The sequence below is a fragment of the Mustela erminea genome, chromosome 4 (assembly GCF_009829155.1).
Source record: "Mustela erminea isolate mMusErm1 chromosome 4, mMusErm1.Pri, whole genome shotgun sequence".
Classification (NCBI taxonomy): domain Eukaryota; kingdom Metazoa; phylum Chordata; class Mammalia; order Carnivora; family Mustelidae; genus Mustela; species Mustela erminea.
This window is the reverse complement of record NC_045617.1, coordinates 91,833,756-91,852,507: the sequence shown is the minus strand read 5'-3', so window position 1 is coordinate 91,852,507 and position 18,752 is coordinate 91,833,756. Positions and strand designations below refer to the sequence as shown.

Genomic DNA, 18,752 nt, shown 5'->3' with positions numbered 1-18,752 from the left:
AGGTAAAACTCCCATGCAAGTACTAGGGCAACATTAACTGAATGTAATTTTAATTGAAACGATCTGCTTGGGGTTATATTTCCTTAGATGTAATATCAATTTTTCTCTTCATTTTCTCCTAATTATTTTTCTTGGTAGCATACTTGAAAGGGCTTTTCAACTACTGTATAAATCAGTTTTCTTTTGTAAGATATACGACAATTCTCTGTTACTTTCCTTTCCATATTCTCTAAACTTTGCCTAGCATTGCATTAAGCCCTGACTCACACATTATGATGAGCTTTTACATCTTAAATATATTTATCATTTAGGAACTGTAAGTATTTGGCAAATAGTAAAGTGTTGGGGAAGATTAAAGAGAACTAAGTACAAAATTAACAGTAGACTCAACTATGACCCAGAGAAAATGTTCAAATAAGTTGCTACTTTATTTTTTTATTTTTAATTTTTTTTAAGTTGCTACTTTAAAAAACGTAAGCAGTTAAGAAGAAAAGATTATGTCAGAACACAAATATTCATAGGCAAGAAAATAACTGAAGCTATAATGCTTTAAAAGACTTGATCAAGGGGCACTTGATGAAGGGGCACCTGAAGGATGGCTCTGATGGTTAAGCATCTGCCTTCTGCTCAGGTCATGATCCCAGCGTCCAGGGATCAAGCCCTGCATCAGGCTCCCTGCTGGGTGGGAAGCCAGCTTCTCCCTCGCACACTTCCCCTGCCCGTGCTCCTGCTCTTGCTGTCTCACCCTCTGTCAAATAAATAAATAAAATCTTCAAAAAAAAAAAAAAAACCCAAAAGCAAAAACAAACACTTGAAGGTTAGTAGTTGAATTTCTGTGAAATACTTTATGATATTTGATGTCACAGGACTGGATGTAAGCATGGATGATAACGCAGTTTTCTTTCCTAAACAGCTGAAAATAATGTTAAAAATATACATAACAAGACTTCGTATACTTAAGTAATTGACTATCGTATTAAAGAAGTCCATCTTTATCACTCAAACTGAGAGCACAAGACAGGCAGTTCAACAGTGGGGGTGCAAGCTTTAAAAATTAATTCTAAGGAAAAATAAATAAAAATAGAATCACCCAACAACAACCATAACAACAAACCAACCACCCCTTGATACAGAAAAAGGGTTCAATCATAAAAAATTGAAATCGTTAAATGCCTGAACTTCGTAAAATGAGTCTGGCGGTGGGAGTGAGGGATATTCACTGGAGACCATCATCTCCCACCGCCTCTCCAATGACTTTGCTGCAAGAGGCAGGGCGGGGAGTGGTGGTGTTAGGGAGCCTGCGGAAGAGGTAGTCTCAAGGTCCCAGAAACACCTTGCGGGAGCCGGTCTTTTTGCTCTCTCCGTTTCCCTTCCCCATCCTAAAAGCACAATCCGGTGAATACCCCGCTTCACCCCAGTTCGTAGGCAGACGCTTACACAGGCCAATCTCTGCCCTGAAGCTGAAAACAAACTTCCAGTGTAGGTCACCCAACCGCTCGAACACCCCAGCTCTCTCAGCCCACGCTTTAAAGAACGGCCCGGCCCTCCAGCACCCTTCGATTCCCGGCTCAACTCCACTCCTCTGCCTGCAGGCCCCGCTTTGAGGCCCGCCGCCCGCACCAGGGTGGCCCGGGGCTAGGAAAGCCGCAGTCGGTGCGCTCCACGACGCCCCGCCCCCGGCGAGCGTGGCGGAAGTGGCTTGCTCGGGAAAGGAGACCACGGCCACCTGGCCGAGCGCGCATGCGCCAGCGTCCGCGCAGCTAATGGTGGGGGCGTCTACTGCGCTCCCTCCTCCGTCTCCGCAACCCCCGCCCCACGGAGAGTCGGGCTCACGCCATTTTGTGCCCCCCCCACCCCTGCCCCGGCCGAGCCACCTTCTCCCTTTCTACACTCTGAGCCCTCCACCCCGCCCCTTTCCAAGCGTGTCCCGGGCCGCCGCAGCAGAAACCGCACCATCTCTCCCCACATTCTCCACGCGGGACGCGCAGCCGTGCCTACAAGTGTTCTTAAAGCAGAGGTTGTAGGGGGTGCGGGGGGCGGTGCGGGGCGGGCGGGAGAAGTCTGCGAAGCGGGAGGGACGGCGCGTGGCGAGCCCCGCGTCTCTGGGCCCCGGCCCCGCCCTGGCTCTTGTCCGAGGGCGGCCGCGGGGGAGGAATGGGCGTTTGCGCTTTAGGGCTGAAGGGAGGACGGTCGTGTGAGGCACCGTCCGGGTTCGGCACCCGGTCCTCCCGCCGAGCGTGGAGCTAGCCGGCTCTTGACTCCTCCCCGTCGGCGGGTGGGCGTGGGGCGAGGGGAGCTGGCGTGGCTGGGGTGTGTTAGGCACCTTTTGCGCGTCATGTAGCTAGTGTTTTGCTGGGAAAAATCTTTACAGAAGGAAATTGCTTTACGGGCAGGGTGGAAGAAGCGCTGGGAAAAGTGTAGCATCCGGAAAAACGAAAAGCGCCGCTCTGTTCTCTGGGGGCTGGGCCCACATCTGTGACCCCTGGGGAAATCATTTAACCTGCCGTTGGCTGGTAGTTGCGCTCTGTAGATGGGGGAAGTAATAGCCTAGCTCAGAATTGCCAGGGTTATATAAGGTCATACAGCACCAGGCACCGATCGACTACATGTTAAGTGTAATTAATTTGAGTCTCCATGTTTTGAGAAGTTCAGAGTGACTGTGATCCTGTTTTCCAAATTAAAAATCAAGACCCTTGAAGGTCCGATAAGCGAGAGTAGGTTTATAGGAACAGCGGAATGTGATATCTGAAGCTCGGAGACGACACTAACACGTGTTATTAATGTCCACTGGATAAATTAGCATACCTTCGTGAGGCTGATACAAACTTGAAACTGTTTCGTTTGAAAGAAATTATGTATTTATTATGTCGAGAGTCGGAACTTTGGAAATGGAATGGAGTTAGCCGTGCAGAGATTTCTTGAAGACCGAACTGAGGACGGAACTCCCGGGATTTCTGGTGGATGTTTCAGAGAGACTGGATTTGACTGAATATGAGAACAGTTTTTTGATGGTACTTTGCAAAAGGAGAATGCACTTCTTTCTTATCTCTGGGAATATTCAAGCAAAGATCTAAAGCAGCCTAAGCCTAGAGCAACAATGCCCAACATTGTAGAACTTTCTGCCGTGTGGAAATATTCTGTAATCTCTGCTGTACTAATATGGTATCCACTAGTCTTAGGTGACTCTTGAACACTTGAAATATGGGCAGTGCACTGAGGAACTTAATTTTAAATTTTATTTTAATTAATTTAAGTATAAATAACCACAAGTGGCTGGTCACTGCCTTATTGGACAGCATAAGCTTAGAATTTAGACTCTGAGATCCCTCCCAGTTCTGGATTTGGTTGAGTTTTAAGACAAGACAACTCTTGGAGCATTTATTGCCTTTGGGAATCATAATTATATTCAAATAAGGCCTTTTGCTCAAATATATGATTCAGTGCATAGTTCTGTTAGTACTTACTTAGGCCTTGACAAATTAAAGCAGATCATTCTTTTGACTCCTTAAGTTGTACAGCTAATGCCAGATTTATCCGGAGAGCCATACTATGCTATCCGGATAGCGATACTATCTGGCATTTCCTTTAATCATATTGTACCGTATTGTGACCGTGGATTTTCACTATTCTTTCATCATTTCAACGTTTTTATTTCTGAAGGTTTTTTTTTTCCATTTGAAACATGGTATTTTTTTGTTTTATAATTTTTGTATAATAAAGTGAGTTGATAGTTTCTAATAGTTTTTGAGAATTGGGCCATTTTATTTTATTTTATTTTTTGAACATTTTATATGAGAGAGAGCTCTAAGGGGGTGGGGGAGAGGAGCAGAGGGAGAGGGGAAGCAGTCTTCCTACTGGGCAGGGAGCCTGATCCTGGGCTTGATTCCAGAACCCTGAGATCATGCCCTGAGTGGAAGGCTACACTTAACTGTCTGAGCTGCCCAGGTGCCCCAGCACTGGACCATTTTAGAAGTAGTTTTGCGGTTATTGGTATTCAAAACTTTTGAAGAGATAGTCTGAAACTTGGTGATATTTGTAAGATTTTTTTCTTTGAAATACGTAGATTTTTTTTCTTTTTTAAGCAGATGTCCATAAAGTTAAGTTTGAGAATAAAACTTAAAAAGCATTTTTTATAGATAGCACCCTTAACTCTGGCCTGGTGTTTGTAAAATGATGTTCTTGATCTCAAGGCTGAAGATAATCGATAATGGGCCAGAAACTTAAAGCTCATGGATTTAGCATATATAGAGAATAGCCTATAACATACGAGTCAAAATGGGTTGCTTCATATAAGTGATTGTATACCCCGTCTTCTCTGTGACAGTCATTGTTTAGGGCCTGTTTTTCGTGGCATAAGTATTAATAGAGGCCCTCTCATATAAAAAATGTACCAGTTGGTACTACATAAAAATATCACCCTACTTTTATTCTTGTTGAGATTTGTAATATATAATTTTAGGAGGATTAACCATGTTGCAGTCTTACAAATGTACTGAAGTATTGAGAGCTTGTGTGCTTAAATAATAGATTATCTGGAATAAGACCAGAAAGTGACCTGTCCATTTAAGCCACTGGGAATTACACATTTTTGCTTCTCTCCTTATATTGAATGTAATTCTTGGGCAGGTTGATTTTTGTTTTTTCTACCTAAAAGATCTTCTGGTATAAGAGGCTACAGAGAAAGTCAGATCATGCCAATCAAATCAGAAGACTGAGTATTCTTGTTGAAAATAATATCCATTTTATTTTATGGTGAAGTTGAATAGTGAAGTTGGTCAGAAATCCGTTTCTTATGTATTTAGGATGTTCAAGAAGGAGTTTGTTTATAGTTCACTTAAATAGTAAAGAAAAATACTTCAGCCAAATGCACTATTGTATTAATTTTTACTGTGGTAGATAAATGTTTTATTGAGAGTCAAACACACTTGGTTTGAATCCTTACTCTGCTGAGGTTTAAAAGATGTAATCCATGTGATACATTGTGTACAGCAAAGCACTTAAAAAGTAAGTGCTCAATAAATATAAGCTGTTTTAGCCTTAAGTTTATTGATTTTTTAAAAGGTTTTATTTATTTAAGAGAGAAAGAGAGAGCACAAACGGGGAGTGGCAGGCAGAGGGAGAGGGAGAAGCAGACTCCCTACACAGCAGGGGGAGACCGATTTGGGACTGGACCCCAGGACTCTGGGATCATGGCCTGAGCCAAAGGCAGTTGCTTAACCAACTGAGCCACCCAGGCACCCCTTAAGTTTATTGAATAAAGGATCTGGAGGAGATATTGATGTTCTGAGATACATTGTGGATAACTGCCAAGAAGTACTTAAATCTAATTCTGAAAACCTAAGTTTAGTCCTTCCCTATCATATTCTGTCTTTGTGACTTCAGTTAAAGTATTTAACTTCTCTCAGCCTCAATTTCTTCTTCTGTAAAATGGAATTAGTATCTCAGCTCGTCCTAGACTTTTCACAGGATTGTTGAAGACTTCAGAAGAGACTGGCATAAATTGCTTTGTGCAGTTTTATGGGTGAAACACATTAAATGCTTTACAGACATTTCATTATTTAATTGGTTTTGTCTCAACTTGTCAACCTACTACCTCTAGTAGAGACTGACTTTAAATCTGCAAAAATTGTTGTATATTTTTATTTGTGAAACTGTATAAAGTATACCAGGCACTACCCGAGGTTGCTCTTTTTAACAATACTGTAAATCATGGTATTGGTACTTTGCTGATCTGGTTGCAATATATTTTCTCTTCCCAAGATTGATTTATTTGGGGGGGGGGGTTGGTTAGGGAGGGAGAGAGAATCCTAAGCAGACTCCACAATGCACACAGAGTCTGACTTGATCCCAGGACCCTGAGATTGTGACCTGAGGCGAAACCAGGAGTGGATGCTTAACCGGCTGAGCCACCCAGGCACCTGTGACATATTTTCTACACAAAACAACTCCGTATTACCACTAAGGGAGACCCAATGTTTTAATGGGCCTTTGATGTATTCCATCTACTATGCAAAATGCTGTATCTCATTTATTTATCCAAACATGTCATTCCCACTTAATAGGTGATACTGAAGAGGCTGTTACTTTCTGGAATGGATCTCTCAGTTTTTTGGCATCATACTACTGCCTCTGATAAGATCTGGTGGATAGTTAGTGGATATTGAAGGTTAAATAAGGTACTGAATATGAAAAAAGCATGCTGTCTGGCATATGGTATGTAGTAGCTGCTGAAAAAATAGTTGTTCATGAAATTCATAGGGCAATAAAATTGAAATAATTTATGTGAGTGTACTTTATAAATGGAAAATACTATACAAATATAAATTATTTTAAAATCTCCGAGTACACTCTTGCTGTTTTAAATGCCAGAGAGGTTCTATGACTGAAGATTGTTTCACTTCATTCATATTATTTGCTTCTGGATCTTTAAAGGACTACTCCTAATCATAACATTCCTTCTTTGAGAATATGTATGTTTAATGGTAATTCTTTGTGAAATGTTTTTAAGAAACTGTAATTTTGCTTGGATTCTTCTTTCTTCTTCTTCTTCATCATGATAATGAACTGAGTGCTTTCTATGTACCAGGCACTGTCCCAGGTGCTTTAAAAATATTGCTTCATGTAATCTACAAGGGGAGTACACTTTTAACCTGCATTTTATTTTATTTTTTAAATATTTTATTTATTTATTTGACAGATCACAAGTAGGCAGAGAGGCAGACAGAGTGAGAGAGGAGGAAGCAGGCTCCCTGCTGAGCAGAGCGCCCGGTGTGGGGCTCGATCCCAGGACCCTGGGATCATGACCTGAGCCTAAGGCAGAGGCTTTAAACCACTGAGCCACCCAGGCGCCCCTTAACCTGCATTTTAAAGATGAGGGAACTAAGGCAGGGAGGTGATGTGACTTGCCCAAGAGCACGTCGTAAGTGTGCCTGTATTTGAACTCCAGAGCCCAGCTATTTACTGCTAAACTGACTCAGCATAGGCAGATATTTTGCAACAAAGTTCACTATAACAAACACATTGTAAAGTCTTGTGAGTTAATTATGATCAACTTTTATCTGTATGTTCCTCGTGGGATAGTAGAGAGAACTCTGTGGATCAGAAGTCGGGACTTCAGTTTTAGTCCCAGCTGTATCACTAAATAGTGAAGTGTCCTTGGGCAGTTCAAGAAACCCCTCTGGACTTCAGTTTCCTCACCTGAAAAATGAGGGATTTGGATGAAATTAGTTTTTCTCAAACTGTAGTTCTGAACCTCAGATGTCTTTGGTTCCCCTCCCACCAGTTTGTGTAGTTATAGTTTTGTCTGTTATAATGGTTTATCCGTTTGCCTAAGATTTAATTTTAAGCAAAGAATTTCTGAAGTCAGCAGTCTCTGAAATAACTTAATGACAAGTCCTCGACTGCTTACTATGTGTACAGCTTCTCAGTAATTTCACATTATTTTAGTATGTTAAAGGAGATTGGCATTGTTTACAGATGAAAAAAACTAAGGCACTAAAATGGGACATCCGTGAATTTTTGTAAAAATACGTATGTACATGGACAGAATATTTCAGGTTATCAGCTACCTGGGATCAAAGCCTGATTTTTTTGTTAGACTTACGTTCTTTACCCAGTTTTTATTCCCCCCTTCCTCATTGGTAGGGGGATAATACATGATCTCAGGGTCATGAGATCGAGCCTCCTATTGGGCTCTGCACTCAGTCAGGAGTCCCCTTGGGGTCTTGTGAGTGTGTGTGTGTGTGTGTGTGTGTGTCCGTCCGTCCCCACCTCTCCCTATGTCCCGCCCACTTGCTGTGCTTGTGCATGCACATGCTATCTTATTCTCTCTCCAAAATAAATAAACCTTAAGACCTAAAATATTTCAAGTCTCTTCCTTTTTTACAGTTCTCTAGTAGTTTTACATTATATCTAACTGAAATTTAACCTCTATGGCCTAGAAGGATTTATATCATCTGACCTCTTGCTACCTCTCAGACCTTTTTATTTTCTACTGCTTATCTGCTTTGTTCTCTTCACTTGAACCACATTGGCCTCAGGATCTTGGTACTTTGCTATTCTTTTTGCCTGGAAGTTCTCCAAAGCTCCCTCCTGGGCTTCATTCATATTTTCTATTAAATGTCACCTCCTGGCTGAAAACAACTTGTTTAATTTGTTTTCATAGCATTTGTCACTACCTGGCATTGTATTTATATGCTCATCTCCTGCATTGTAACATCGTTTTTTTTTCTAGCTCAGTCATGACCATATCCAGAGTTCTTACAACAGTGTTTGGCCTGGAGTAGGTGCTCACTAAATAGTTAGGAATGGATAAAGCCAACAAACAGGTGGGGCATTGGCTTTAACTAAGGAGGTGCCTTGAATGTAAGAAGAGGGAATTAGAAGGTATGGTGATTTTGAAAGAGGGGAGTGGAGGGAGTTAGAAAATAAAGGCTTTTCATTTCTCTGTGAAGGGGGAGGTACAGGTACAGTCTACTGCCAACAGTTGGGAAGTTTATTTTATTAATAAAACTAAAGTAATGTGTGTGCACTTAAATATTTAAAATTCAACAAAATAATTCAAAATGAAAACATTAGATGACAGGGAAAGGAGAATTCCTGATGATCATGAGTCTGGAAAGTCTTCTTGGAGATAAATGAGCTTAGGTTGGGCTTCTCTAGGCAGCTAGGATGTGGAGAGGAAGCAAAAGGTATTGCAAGGAGGAAGAACTGTAGGCTAAAGGTTCAGAAGAACCTGAGATGGCCTGGGAGATAACTGGATATTTGCTTTGACTGCTGTGGGAAAGGAGGCTGCAGAGGTACTGTGGGACTGATTTTAGATAAGTTTTATCCTCCAGGTGAAGGAGAAATCCTGGATGCCTTGAGTAGAGGAGTAACAAATAATTCTAAATAAGAATGAGTACTTTATAGATGGTATACAGAATTAATTAGAAAGGTGGGAGGGCGCCTGGGTGGCTCAGTCATTAAGCGTCTGCCTTCGGTTCAGTTCCTGATTCCAGGGTCTTGGGATTGAGGCCCACATTGGGCTCCCTGCTCAGTGGAAAGCCTGCTTCTCCTTGTCCCACTACTTGTGCTTGTTTTCCCTCTTTCTCTGTGCCTCTCTCTGTCAAATAAATAGATAAAATCTTTTAAAAAGATTAAAAAAAAAAAGAAAGGTGAGAGATGTGTTTAAAAGGTACTGTAGTAAGTGTATTTGTTAAGGTGAGATTGGAAAGGAAGAGACTGCATTAGAATTGCTTTATTAAAACAAAAGATGCCAGGAGCAGATTGCATGGATGTTGTCAGGAGAGGTGCTGGCGAATCAAAAACGCCATGGACTTTATGAACTTCTGTGACTGAAGAGTAGTGTTGCTCTTAATAGAACTGGGAATGTTGAATAGGGAAGCAGGTTTGGTGGGGGAAAATATACCAGGAAATAGTATATTACAGAGGAGAGTTTTTCTGTCTGTAAATATGAAGCCTTTGATAATTATATTAAAATGGTGATTCTCTATTTATAGTATAGTTAATAACTTGTCATTTTGATCATTGGTTGTTCCTAATGAAAATTTGTAGCTTCTTACCCATACTAATTAGAATCAAACTAATTTTGGTTAGGAAGTACTTATTCCTGTTCTAGTAGTTTTTAAGAAAAATAATTGCTCAGTGAATGGTAAGGAAAAATATTTGCTATCATATTGCTTTTTATGGTGCTTCATAATTTTCAACGTACTTTCACTTCTGCACTTTGATTTTATAGTAATCCAGTGACATGGATAGTTCAGATGTGCTGTTCACTTATCTGGTTTTGTTTGTAATGCAGTTAAATATGCTTTATTTTCAGATTGTTACAAGTATTAAATCTCAGGACGGTTTTCCCATAATAATTGAATGGGTCTTAGCTGCTCCTCTTGTCTAAGAGGATCTTGTGCTTTATCTAAACTCATTCCATTGAGTATATCTGATCTGTTCACTTCAGTAGGCTATAAGCTACTAAATGACACAGATACATCTTTCTTATCTTTCTATCCCTTATTACACCACTTAGTAATTTGATCATTCATGCAACGTTTACTGAGTATCAGCAGTGGTAGGCAGCATATTAGGTATTAAAATTACAGAATAAGCAGTGTCCTGTCATTAAGGAGTTAGCTAGGTTGATGACAAGGAAATAATTAACATTGTAGTGTGTAGTGTGAGAAATGCTGTGACTGATGCATCTTATTTTAGGTCCTGAACTCATTTGATATGGGGTAAGTGAATACAAATGATCTTTAGTTATGAAAATACAATTAGCATTTTCAAAAAAATTGCAGTTGGTTTTGAAACAGTTAAAAATTATATGTGAATCATCTGTTCTTTCAGTTATTCATGGTATGTTGCTTCTCTTTTAGCAGGTAATTGTATGCACTCTTGAGCTTTATACTTTCTGAAGTCCACTTGAAATGGGGCATATATAAATATATTGGAGTTACCATTGTGGTATCCCAAATACTAGGTATAGAAGTTTTAACACTTTGTACACTTAAACTTTTTTTTATTTTTTACATTCTCGGTCATTGAATGATCATTTGGTATTATTTTTCACAGCAGGAAAAATTTGTATCATGATGTAACTTGAGGTTTTTTTAAACAACAGAACCAGAATGAAGTGTATAATAGTGTTGGCTTAACCATAATTGCTTCCTGCCTTTGGAGTTCTATGAAGATGAGAATGTTCTGATTGTAACAGTTTTCTATTAATTTATATTATGCAGGATGTTCAGCTTATGGGTGATTGGAATTAGAACTGTTATGCTCAGAATCAGTATATAGGTCCGCTGACTTAATTTTCTTCAGCAGTGATGTAGTAGAAGAAATGATAAAACATTTCACTGTCTTAATAAATGGGTAAACTGATGGATTTCACAATCCAGATATTTATGTTGTTTTGATGGTGCTATAACTAGTAATAAAGTTTTCAACTCTTGGAGGTACTTTAAGCCAAAGATGTTTCATGGTATTTCATCTTTGGTCATTTAGCACCAAAAATATGAGCTATAATTAGAAACCCAGTAGCATGTTCATTACATTTTTGTTTAATTCACATTTTAATGTATAAGTTTACTACAATTAAAAAAAAATTTGTTGTGACAGTATGAGAAAAGGTATATCCTTAAATTCCATCATTTTGAAATAAAAGATTTCAATTTTTCTACTCCAGAATAAGAGCTTACAGGTGTGACATAGTATTGGCTCTTGGCTTAACGATCAGGTTTAAATATAAGTATTAATCAGAGATGAACTTACTCTTCGGGTTCACATTTAAACTGTTGCATGTTGAAATAATCTAGGTCTCCATCTGCACATCTGAATTCATTTTGTAAAATATGGCAAACAGCTGCATTTCGATTGAAAGCTAAAACAACTGCAGGACATTAACCCATTGAGAAGATTACAGTAGGTTTTCAGTTCCATGTTAACTGTATTTATTAGAGAAAATTGACTTGAGTGCTTCTGCTTTTAACTGACTTTTTTTTTTAATGTCTAGGAGAAAGGAAATAAAGCATTGGGATGATAGGACTTTGATGTGTAAAGAAGTTATGTCTAAAGAAGTTAATTATCTAAATCAAATGAAATGCGGGTATGGGAAATAATTTTTTAAAGGTTCTAATGAGCTATCAGCTCATCATGTCAGAAAAATGTTATTCACCTGTTTGATTTAAAAATTAAATAACTTGACTGTGAAAGGATGATCGCGGTTATAATAAACTACGATTGGGACCTTTTACCTCTTACCAATAAATACCCTTGATGTGAAACATTTGCAGTAGGGGGAACAACTGAAGAGAGCTGTGGTTTTAATACAAATTTACTTTCTGAAGTGTCTCCTCTTCAGAGTGTTAAAGTAGGGTGACTGGATTTGCAAAATGAAAAAGGGGCAGATTGCTCCTGCAGTGTCATGGGACATTAGGCCACAGGATCGTGCCACACACTGGCATGTCTTCCAGTCTGATATGAGTCACCTTAAATCATAACTGTTTTTGGAGATTGGGGTTAATAAATTGAGTTTAACGTTTTCTCTGGGACATCGTATCTTTGCCAGGGTTCTGGTGGGATGAGGGAAACCATTTCTAAGGTCCTTGAGAGAGCCAGGTTCCTTTTTTATCACTGTCCTGATTCTGTAGGACTGTTCCTAGTCACTTCCTGTTTGTCTTCCCCCAATCTTGGATTTGGCAATGTGATTTTTCTTTTTAACCTGAGTTCTCATGGTGATGTTTCTTTTCCTATATTGTTTGTAGAAAAAAGTACTTATTGTAAAAGTCTGTGGAAAAAAAAAATGAGGCTTATAAACAGTCAGTGGTCTTTCATAGCGTTAGCTTCTTTATGTGTTTTAGAATTTTGGTTTTCAGGCTCAATTTGAGTAAAAGGTTTTGCCTTTTCTGCTCTTTCATTTGCTCTCGCCCTTAGGGACCTCATACTAGACCAGGACTTATGCTGGCAGATAGTTGGCCTTGCCACAGGAGGATATTGGGATATTCCAGATCTAGCCAACCTGCTAGTGTGCTGCTCATCTTAGGCCTCTGTCCCGTTGCCTTCTCTCAAACGCTTCATACATGGCCTGTCTCAGGCGGTAGTTTATAGTAGTTTTGTTATTGTTGTTGTTTTTGGTGGCTTTTTTTTTTTTTTCATCCCTTCAGTCATCTTCATGGAGCCCAGTCCTTCCATCTCAGAGCTTGGTAAATACCCGGGTTTGGGTTTCCTATATCAGTTTTAGCCTCCATTGCCCACAGGAGCTGTCAGGTTAGAGGATGTATTAAGAAGATAAATTTTGGGGGCACCTGGGTGGCTCAGTGGGTTAAGCCGCTGCCTTCGGCTCGGGTCATGATCTCAGGGTCCTGGGATCGAGTCCCACATCGGGCTCTCTGCTCAGCCGGGGGCCTGCTTCCCTTCCTCTCTCTCTGCCTGCCTCTCTGCCTACTTGTGATCTCTCTCTGTCAAATAAATAAATAAAATCTTAAAAAAAAAATAAAAGAAGATAAATTTCGCAGCAAGGTGAAGAATGAATTGAGATGGAAAGAGAAAAGCTATAAATAGTGCTTATGGAGAGGGCCATACAGTAGAACAAGATGGGGAGGATGTAAGAACATAAGTAGAATTTTTTTTATTTGTTTGTTTTTGTTTTTGTTTTGTTTTGTTTTGTTTTTACAAATGATAGAGTGCAGGAGGAGTCAAAGACAGATGTTTGAGCTAGGATGACTGCTAGCTGTAGTGATGATGTCAGTACTGAAAAATATTTTACAAGGAAACCAAGTACTTAATATTTGTTGAATCATGTTAAGGCTGTTTAGTGAAAATATTCAAGTTTCTGAGACTTGCAATTCTGAAAAAAGAGTAACCTCAATTTGTCATATAAAAGCTTTTAGCTGACCAGTAAAAGAATTCTTTCTCTGTACAATACTAAGTTAATGTTGTACGCTTACTGTGGGCTAAGAGCTGTTCTGAATGCTTTGTACAGATTAGGTCATTGAATGCTCACAACAACCCTAAGAATGTGGGATTATCATTCCCATTTTAAAGATGAAGGAACTGGAGTACAAAGAAGTTAAGCAATTTGCCCAAAGTCCTAGTAAGGTAGCAGAACTGGGATTTGAACCTAGACAGTCTGACTCCTGACTTCTGGTTTACATTACACTTTACATTAAAGTGAAAAAATTCATTTTCCTGTAGAGCTGGTTCATTGATTTACTTTGTATTTTTAAAAGCTTTTAATTTCAAACTCATGAAATTACAGAGAATAGGATAATATATATATATATATATATATATATATATATATATCTCATATCATATATTCAAATCTGCAGATGATTTTTAAGGAAAATTATATTGCAAAATTTATATGGACAGATGAAATAATAGCTAACATTTATTGAGCACTTACTGCGTAATTGAGGTTTTTATCTACTTTCATTATTTTAACATTATTTTCACTAATTCTTGTTTATGGGACTACCACGTGCATTAAATAAAATAGCATATATTAGGATTGGCATCTACTTTTCCCCTTATGCATCAACTTAATTTTATTGGGAAAAAGTCACATTTTAAATTGATGATTTACTTAACCATGAGATTTTAAAATATCACAATGCTTATTTACGATCTACTGATTGACTTTATTATTTATATTTTAGGTTTTGGTTCAAATAGCAATTAGATTATGCAGTGGTTTTCTAATTTTGTATTTTACAGCTGCCCAATTCTTTATATTAACTCTTATTTGGAACCCCAATACATGAAATAGAAAAATCAGAGTTGTTCTCTGATTCTGGATGGAACTGGGAGGGTGTGCTTTGGGACAACTGGAAGCTCCTTGAAGTATTGCCTGTGAACGTTAGGGCTCCCTGGAACACATTTTGAAAATCATGGGGTTCTAGTAAAGTATTTTAATGAATCTTTTTCTTCCATAAAATGTTAATCGCCTAAGTGAGTACTTTTTTGATATTGTATTTGACTAAGCAGTTTTTTCTTCTTTACTGTTTCATTTTAAAGATTTATTTATTTGTGAGAGAGAGTGAGCACACATGCGAGTGTGATGGGTAGGGGGAGGGGCAGAGAGAGAGAAAGAGAATCCCAAGCCTACTCCATGCTGAGAGTAGAGCCCTAGGCGGGACTTGATCCCAGGACCCAGAGATCATGACCTGAATGGAAATCAAAAGTTGGATGCTAAATTGACAACTCCATGTAGGTGCCCCCATTTTACTATTTCATTTTAATAAAGAACATTAAGTATGGACAAGTCAGATTTATGAAGAAACTAGAAATTTAAAGTTTTCTATACTTTTTGAAGTAATTTATGATTGCTTCCATTTTTGATGCATTTACTTATAGTTAAATACATTTTGTAAGCTTTATTTCTTTTTATTTAGATGAATAATACTGCAGCCAGCCCCATGTCTACTGCTACTTCAAGTAGTGGAAGAAGTACAGGGAAGTCTGTAAGCTTTGCAGCAGAGTTACAGAGTATGATGTAAGTATGTCTCTATCACACATTACTATTTTAAGTTTATTCAGGTTGATAAAAGACAACAAAAACAATAAAGTTTCTAAAACTTAACTTGGAAATGCGTACTTAAGTAACAATGAAGTAGTCTGATAATAGATTAAATAGCCATATACAAAAGGGGCAAAAGTGATTAAAAATAGTAGGTGGTATTGTATTTGAAAAATAAATATTGGTTTATCTTTATAAAAGAATGGACAATCACATGAATATTTTTGCTCTGGTTTTATCTGTTCAAATCTGTGTTACAGATTGTTTATTCCTATTTTAGTTTTAGATTTAGAGAATTTTGAGATTGATTATATTCTTGGATAGTTCAGATGTTTTCACAGAGGTTCTCAGTTTTTCACAAATATCATAATAATTTCATGGGCCTAATTTAAATTTCTTTTTAGTTTTGATAATATCTGAAATCACTATATTGCTAAATGTTGAGAAAAAACCTAGAACATTTAAAAAACACATTTATTGTTTTTGAGAAACTATACAGTCATTAAGATTTCTTTCCTAAGGCCCTGTTTAGCTTGAGTTCTAGCTTTTTGCACTGAGTGACGTGGCTTAGCTTGATTTGGTAGGAGATAGTGCTCTTATTAGAGATGTCTGCTAGCATATATTTTTCTTTATTATTGGTTCAGGAGACAATTATCTGCATAAGTGGGACAACACATTAGAGCTCTTCTTTTCCTGTGTGTACATTATTTATGACATACAGGGCAAGTTGAAAAGAATGTTTCTGTTGATGATTTAAGTATCTTCCTCTTGTGGGTGAATATTGATAGTCCTCTTAGTGGATTAACTTTATTATGTGACTGTTCAAATACATATGCTGTTCATATGCTTGGTAAACATACTTTAGACAACAATGAGAACATTTAAGCCATAGGTTCTCAAGCTTTTTGGTCGGAGGATCCTTTTACATTCTTAGTTGTTGAAGACCTAAAGCGTTTGTTTATGTAGGTTGTATCCATGAATACTTATTTCTTAGAGTTTAGGACTCTAAATTTAAATAATATAAAAATATTAATTTATTTGGAAAATAATAAACCTATTACATGTTAACATAAATAACATGTGCCCTATAAAAATAATTATATTCTTAAACCAAAAATTAGTAATATTTTGTTAGATAAGATGAGAATAAATTTAATATATTTAGGAGCTGTATGGGGGAGCCTGTGTTTTAAATTATGGAAAATGTTAAGGGTTTATGCTGGTATACACTTCCATATGATAAGCCTTTTCATTTTAGTTTTGTTGCTTTACATTAAGAATTTTTTATGTGGCATAATGTTAATTATATTTCAGAATAATAAATGTGCTTTAGAAGGTTTACATTAAAGTGAAGAAATTCATTTTCCTGCAGAGCTGGTTCATTGATTTACTTTGTATTTTTAAAAGCTTTTAATTTCAAACTCATGAAATTACAGAGAATAGGATAATGAACTCCATGCATCCATCATCCAACCTTAACAATAATTGTGTTTTGCTAGTCTCATTTAACCTACTCTCCACTTTTCTTTTATGAAATATTTTAAAGCAAATCACAGACATCATATTTCAAAGTTGGTGGTGTTTATTAAAACAATATATTTGTCGTAGGTAAAAAAAAAACAAGGTCTATAGCATAGGTCAGCAAACTATGGTCATGGTCCCATGGACCGGCTGCCTGTTGTTGAAAATGAGGTTTTATTGGACGCCATCCATACTCATTTATCTGTTACCTGTCGCTACTTTCATGCTACATGACAGAGCTGAGTTTTTGTGACAGAGACCATATGGCCTGTAAAGCTGAAAATATTTATTCTGTGGCCCTTTACAGAAAAGGTTTACCTGATCTATAGAAACAGCTTTCTATAAGGGGAAAGCTTTATTTCCTTTTGGTCATTGACACTTAGGGGAGGTTCTTAGTGCATTTGATAGACTGCAGGCCACTTACGAAAACAGAAAAAAATAAAAGCTAAATTCAGCACTTTCTTATTAAATACTTTTGCAAACATCTTCTCAACTAATATGCTTAAGCTGGATTCAGAATGCAAAAGTTATTGTTGGCTACAGCTTTGGAAGAAATGTACATTTTCCTTCTATTTCAGACCTCTTAGAGAGGCTACTCCTAATAGTTACATTCATCATTTATAGTCTGAAGTTATTTTTTTCCCCTTATGAATTGCTTCATAGAACAGGAAAAAAGGGCCCAAATTGAGGGAATCCTTTTAAATTTACCAATATCAGTATAAGGTTTTCAGGCTTTTGATTATATGAGAAGCAGTATATATTTATTCTTGCTTACTTCTGATGAGAAGTGCAGGATTAAATCTTCGTGTTTATTTTGTGTTGTAGAAATTCCATTCTGTGTATCCCCATTCACAGTTCTGTTAAGCCTGTTTATATTGTATTACCATTTTTTAATCCTCTACTGTTACTGTCTTTCACACCCATTCACCATAAATGGCTTTTTTTCTCCTGGCTCCCTGCCCTCTACATAAGTAACAGTGTTGTAGTGTCATTTCCAGGGAATAGTTTCAATGAAAGGTGTCAAGCACAGATGAAATTGTCATGATCTGCTATTAAATACAGAGCTGGCGGCTAGCAGGTCTGTACTACTGTTAGAGCCTTGATAGAATGGATCATATTTTAAGTTTGGCTTCTAAATAGTACAGTGAAGCATTCTTTAGGAGGTGTTTCTGTAGATTTTAAACTAAAGGATTAGCAGCAGACAGTTGCTGGTGCATGGGGGATGATAGCAGCTTTCCCTTACCTAGAGCAAATAACTCAGCACATTTGCTACATGCTTCTTATCACAGCTCTTTGAATAATATGTGCTGGGAGGGTCCAGAGGCTTTTCATTTTTAAGTTATTGAACTCAAGTAATTTACTTAACTCCGTAAATTACAAAGTGAAATCTTTTCAAATCCCCATTGTAGGTACTTACTTTATTTTGTAAGAATTCTTCAAAATGAAAATTTCATCCTTATTTAAAATTCACAGATTGAAAAAAAATTGTTTTAGCTTTTTTAGTATATGATAAAATTTACTCTCTTAACTGTATATATAGTTCTGCAAGTTTTTTGTTTTTAAAGAAATCAACATTTATTGACCCCTTACATGGCAGGACCTAGATGCCTTCCACTTAGTGTAGCAATAGAGGTTTGTGGAGACACATAACTATTAGGTAATAGGATATGAAAAATTAATTTTATGGTAGTACAAAGAGTGATGAACTTCTGAGAATAAGCTTCCTGAGGTCTCTACTTCTGACTTTTTCCCGGAACGCCCTGCAGTATTCTATGAGCACCTCAAACTTAGTATGTCCAAAACTGAACTAATAGTTTTTTCAGTCAGATTTGCTTCTTTTCCTAGGAGTTTTTGGGGGCATGTAGCAACAACTATTCATTCATTGCTGCCTTAGGTGAGGGCATAGATGTCTATGTGAAATGGCATCATTTGGCTATAATTTAGCATTTTGAAGTTAGGAGCTGTGAAAGAGTCATGTTCCCAGTTCTAGCCTCATGTTAATCTGACTTTAAAGAGACCTGATATGTAAACATATGTGTAAATATTAGATATATATTCAACTCACACAGCATTCCTTCAAATATTGTTTTCTTGGTGCATTTAAGTTTTTTAGGAAATTGGAGAAGAATTCTTAAAAGGTAAATAGTGCTAACAATTCATTTCAAGTTCAGAGGTGCTTTAATACTACTGACAATAGTGAATGCTGGCACTGCCT

The 18,752-nt window shown here is 37.7% G+C and overlaps 2 protein-coding genes across 4 annotated transcripts in view; one reads left to right on the top strand and one right to left on the bottom strand.

Moving 5' to 3' along the window:
* Positions 1 to 1,717: 1,717 nt before the first annotated feature.
* SUPT3H (SPT3 homolog, SAGA and STAGA complex component) overlaps positions 1,718 to 18,752 on the top strand; it is a 560,098-nt gene continuing 543,063 nt past the window's right edge. For 2 of the 3 annotated variants that reach the window (XM_032340149.1, XM_032340148.1), the window contains exons 1-2: positions 1,733 to 2,017; positions 14,892 to 14,992. In XM_032340149.1, coding sequence (XP_032196040.1) covers positions 14,892 to 14,992 — 101 coding nt within the window. In that variant the 5' untranslated portion in view covers positions 1,733 to 2,017. Of the gene's footprint in view, positions 2,018 to 14,891; positions 14,993 to 18,752 lie in introns of all 3 variants that reach the window. The other variant, XM_032340151.1, reaches the window with a different exon arrangement.
* Positions 7,034 to 18,752, bottom strand: part of LOC116588702 (runt-related transcription factor 2-like) — a 47,129-nt gene continuing 35,410 nt past the window's right edge. Inside the window, exon 3 of the mRNA XM_032340152.1 lies at positions 7,034 to 7,197. Within this exon, the coding sequence (XP_032196043.1) occupies positions 7,055 to 7,197 (143 nt within the window). The 3' untranslated portion in view covers positions 7,034 to 7,054. The remainder of the gene's footprint in view (positions 7,198 to 18,752) is intronic.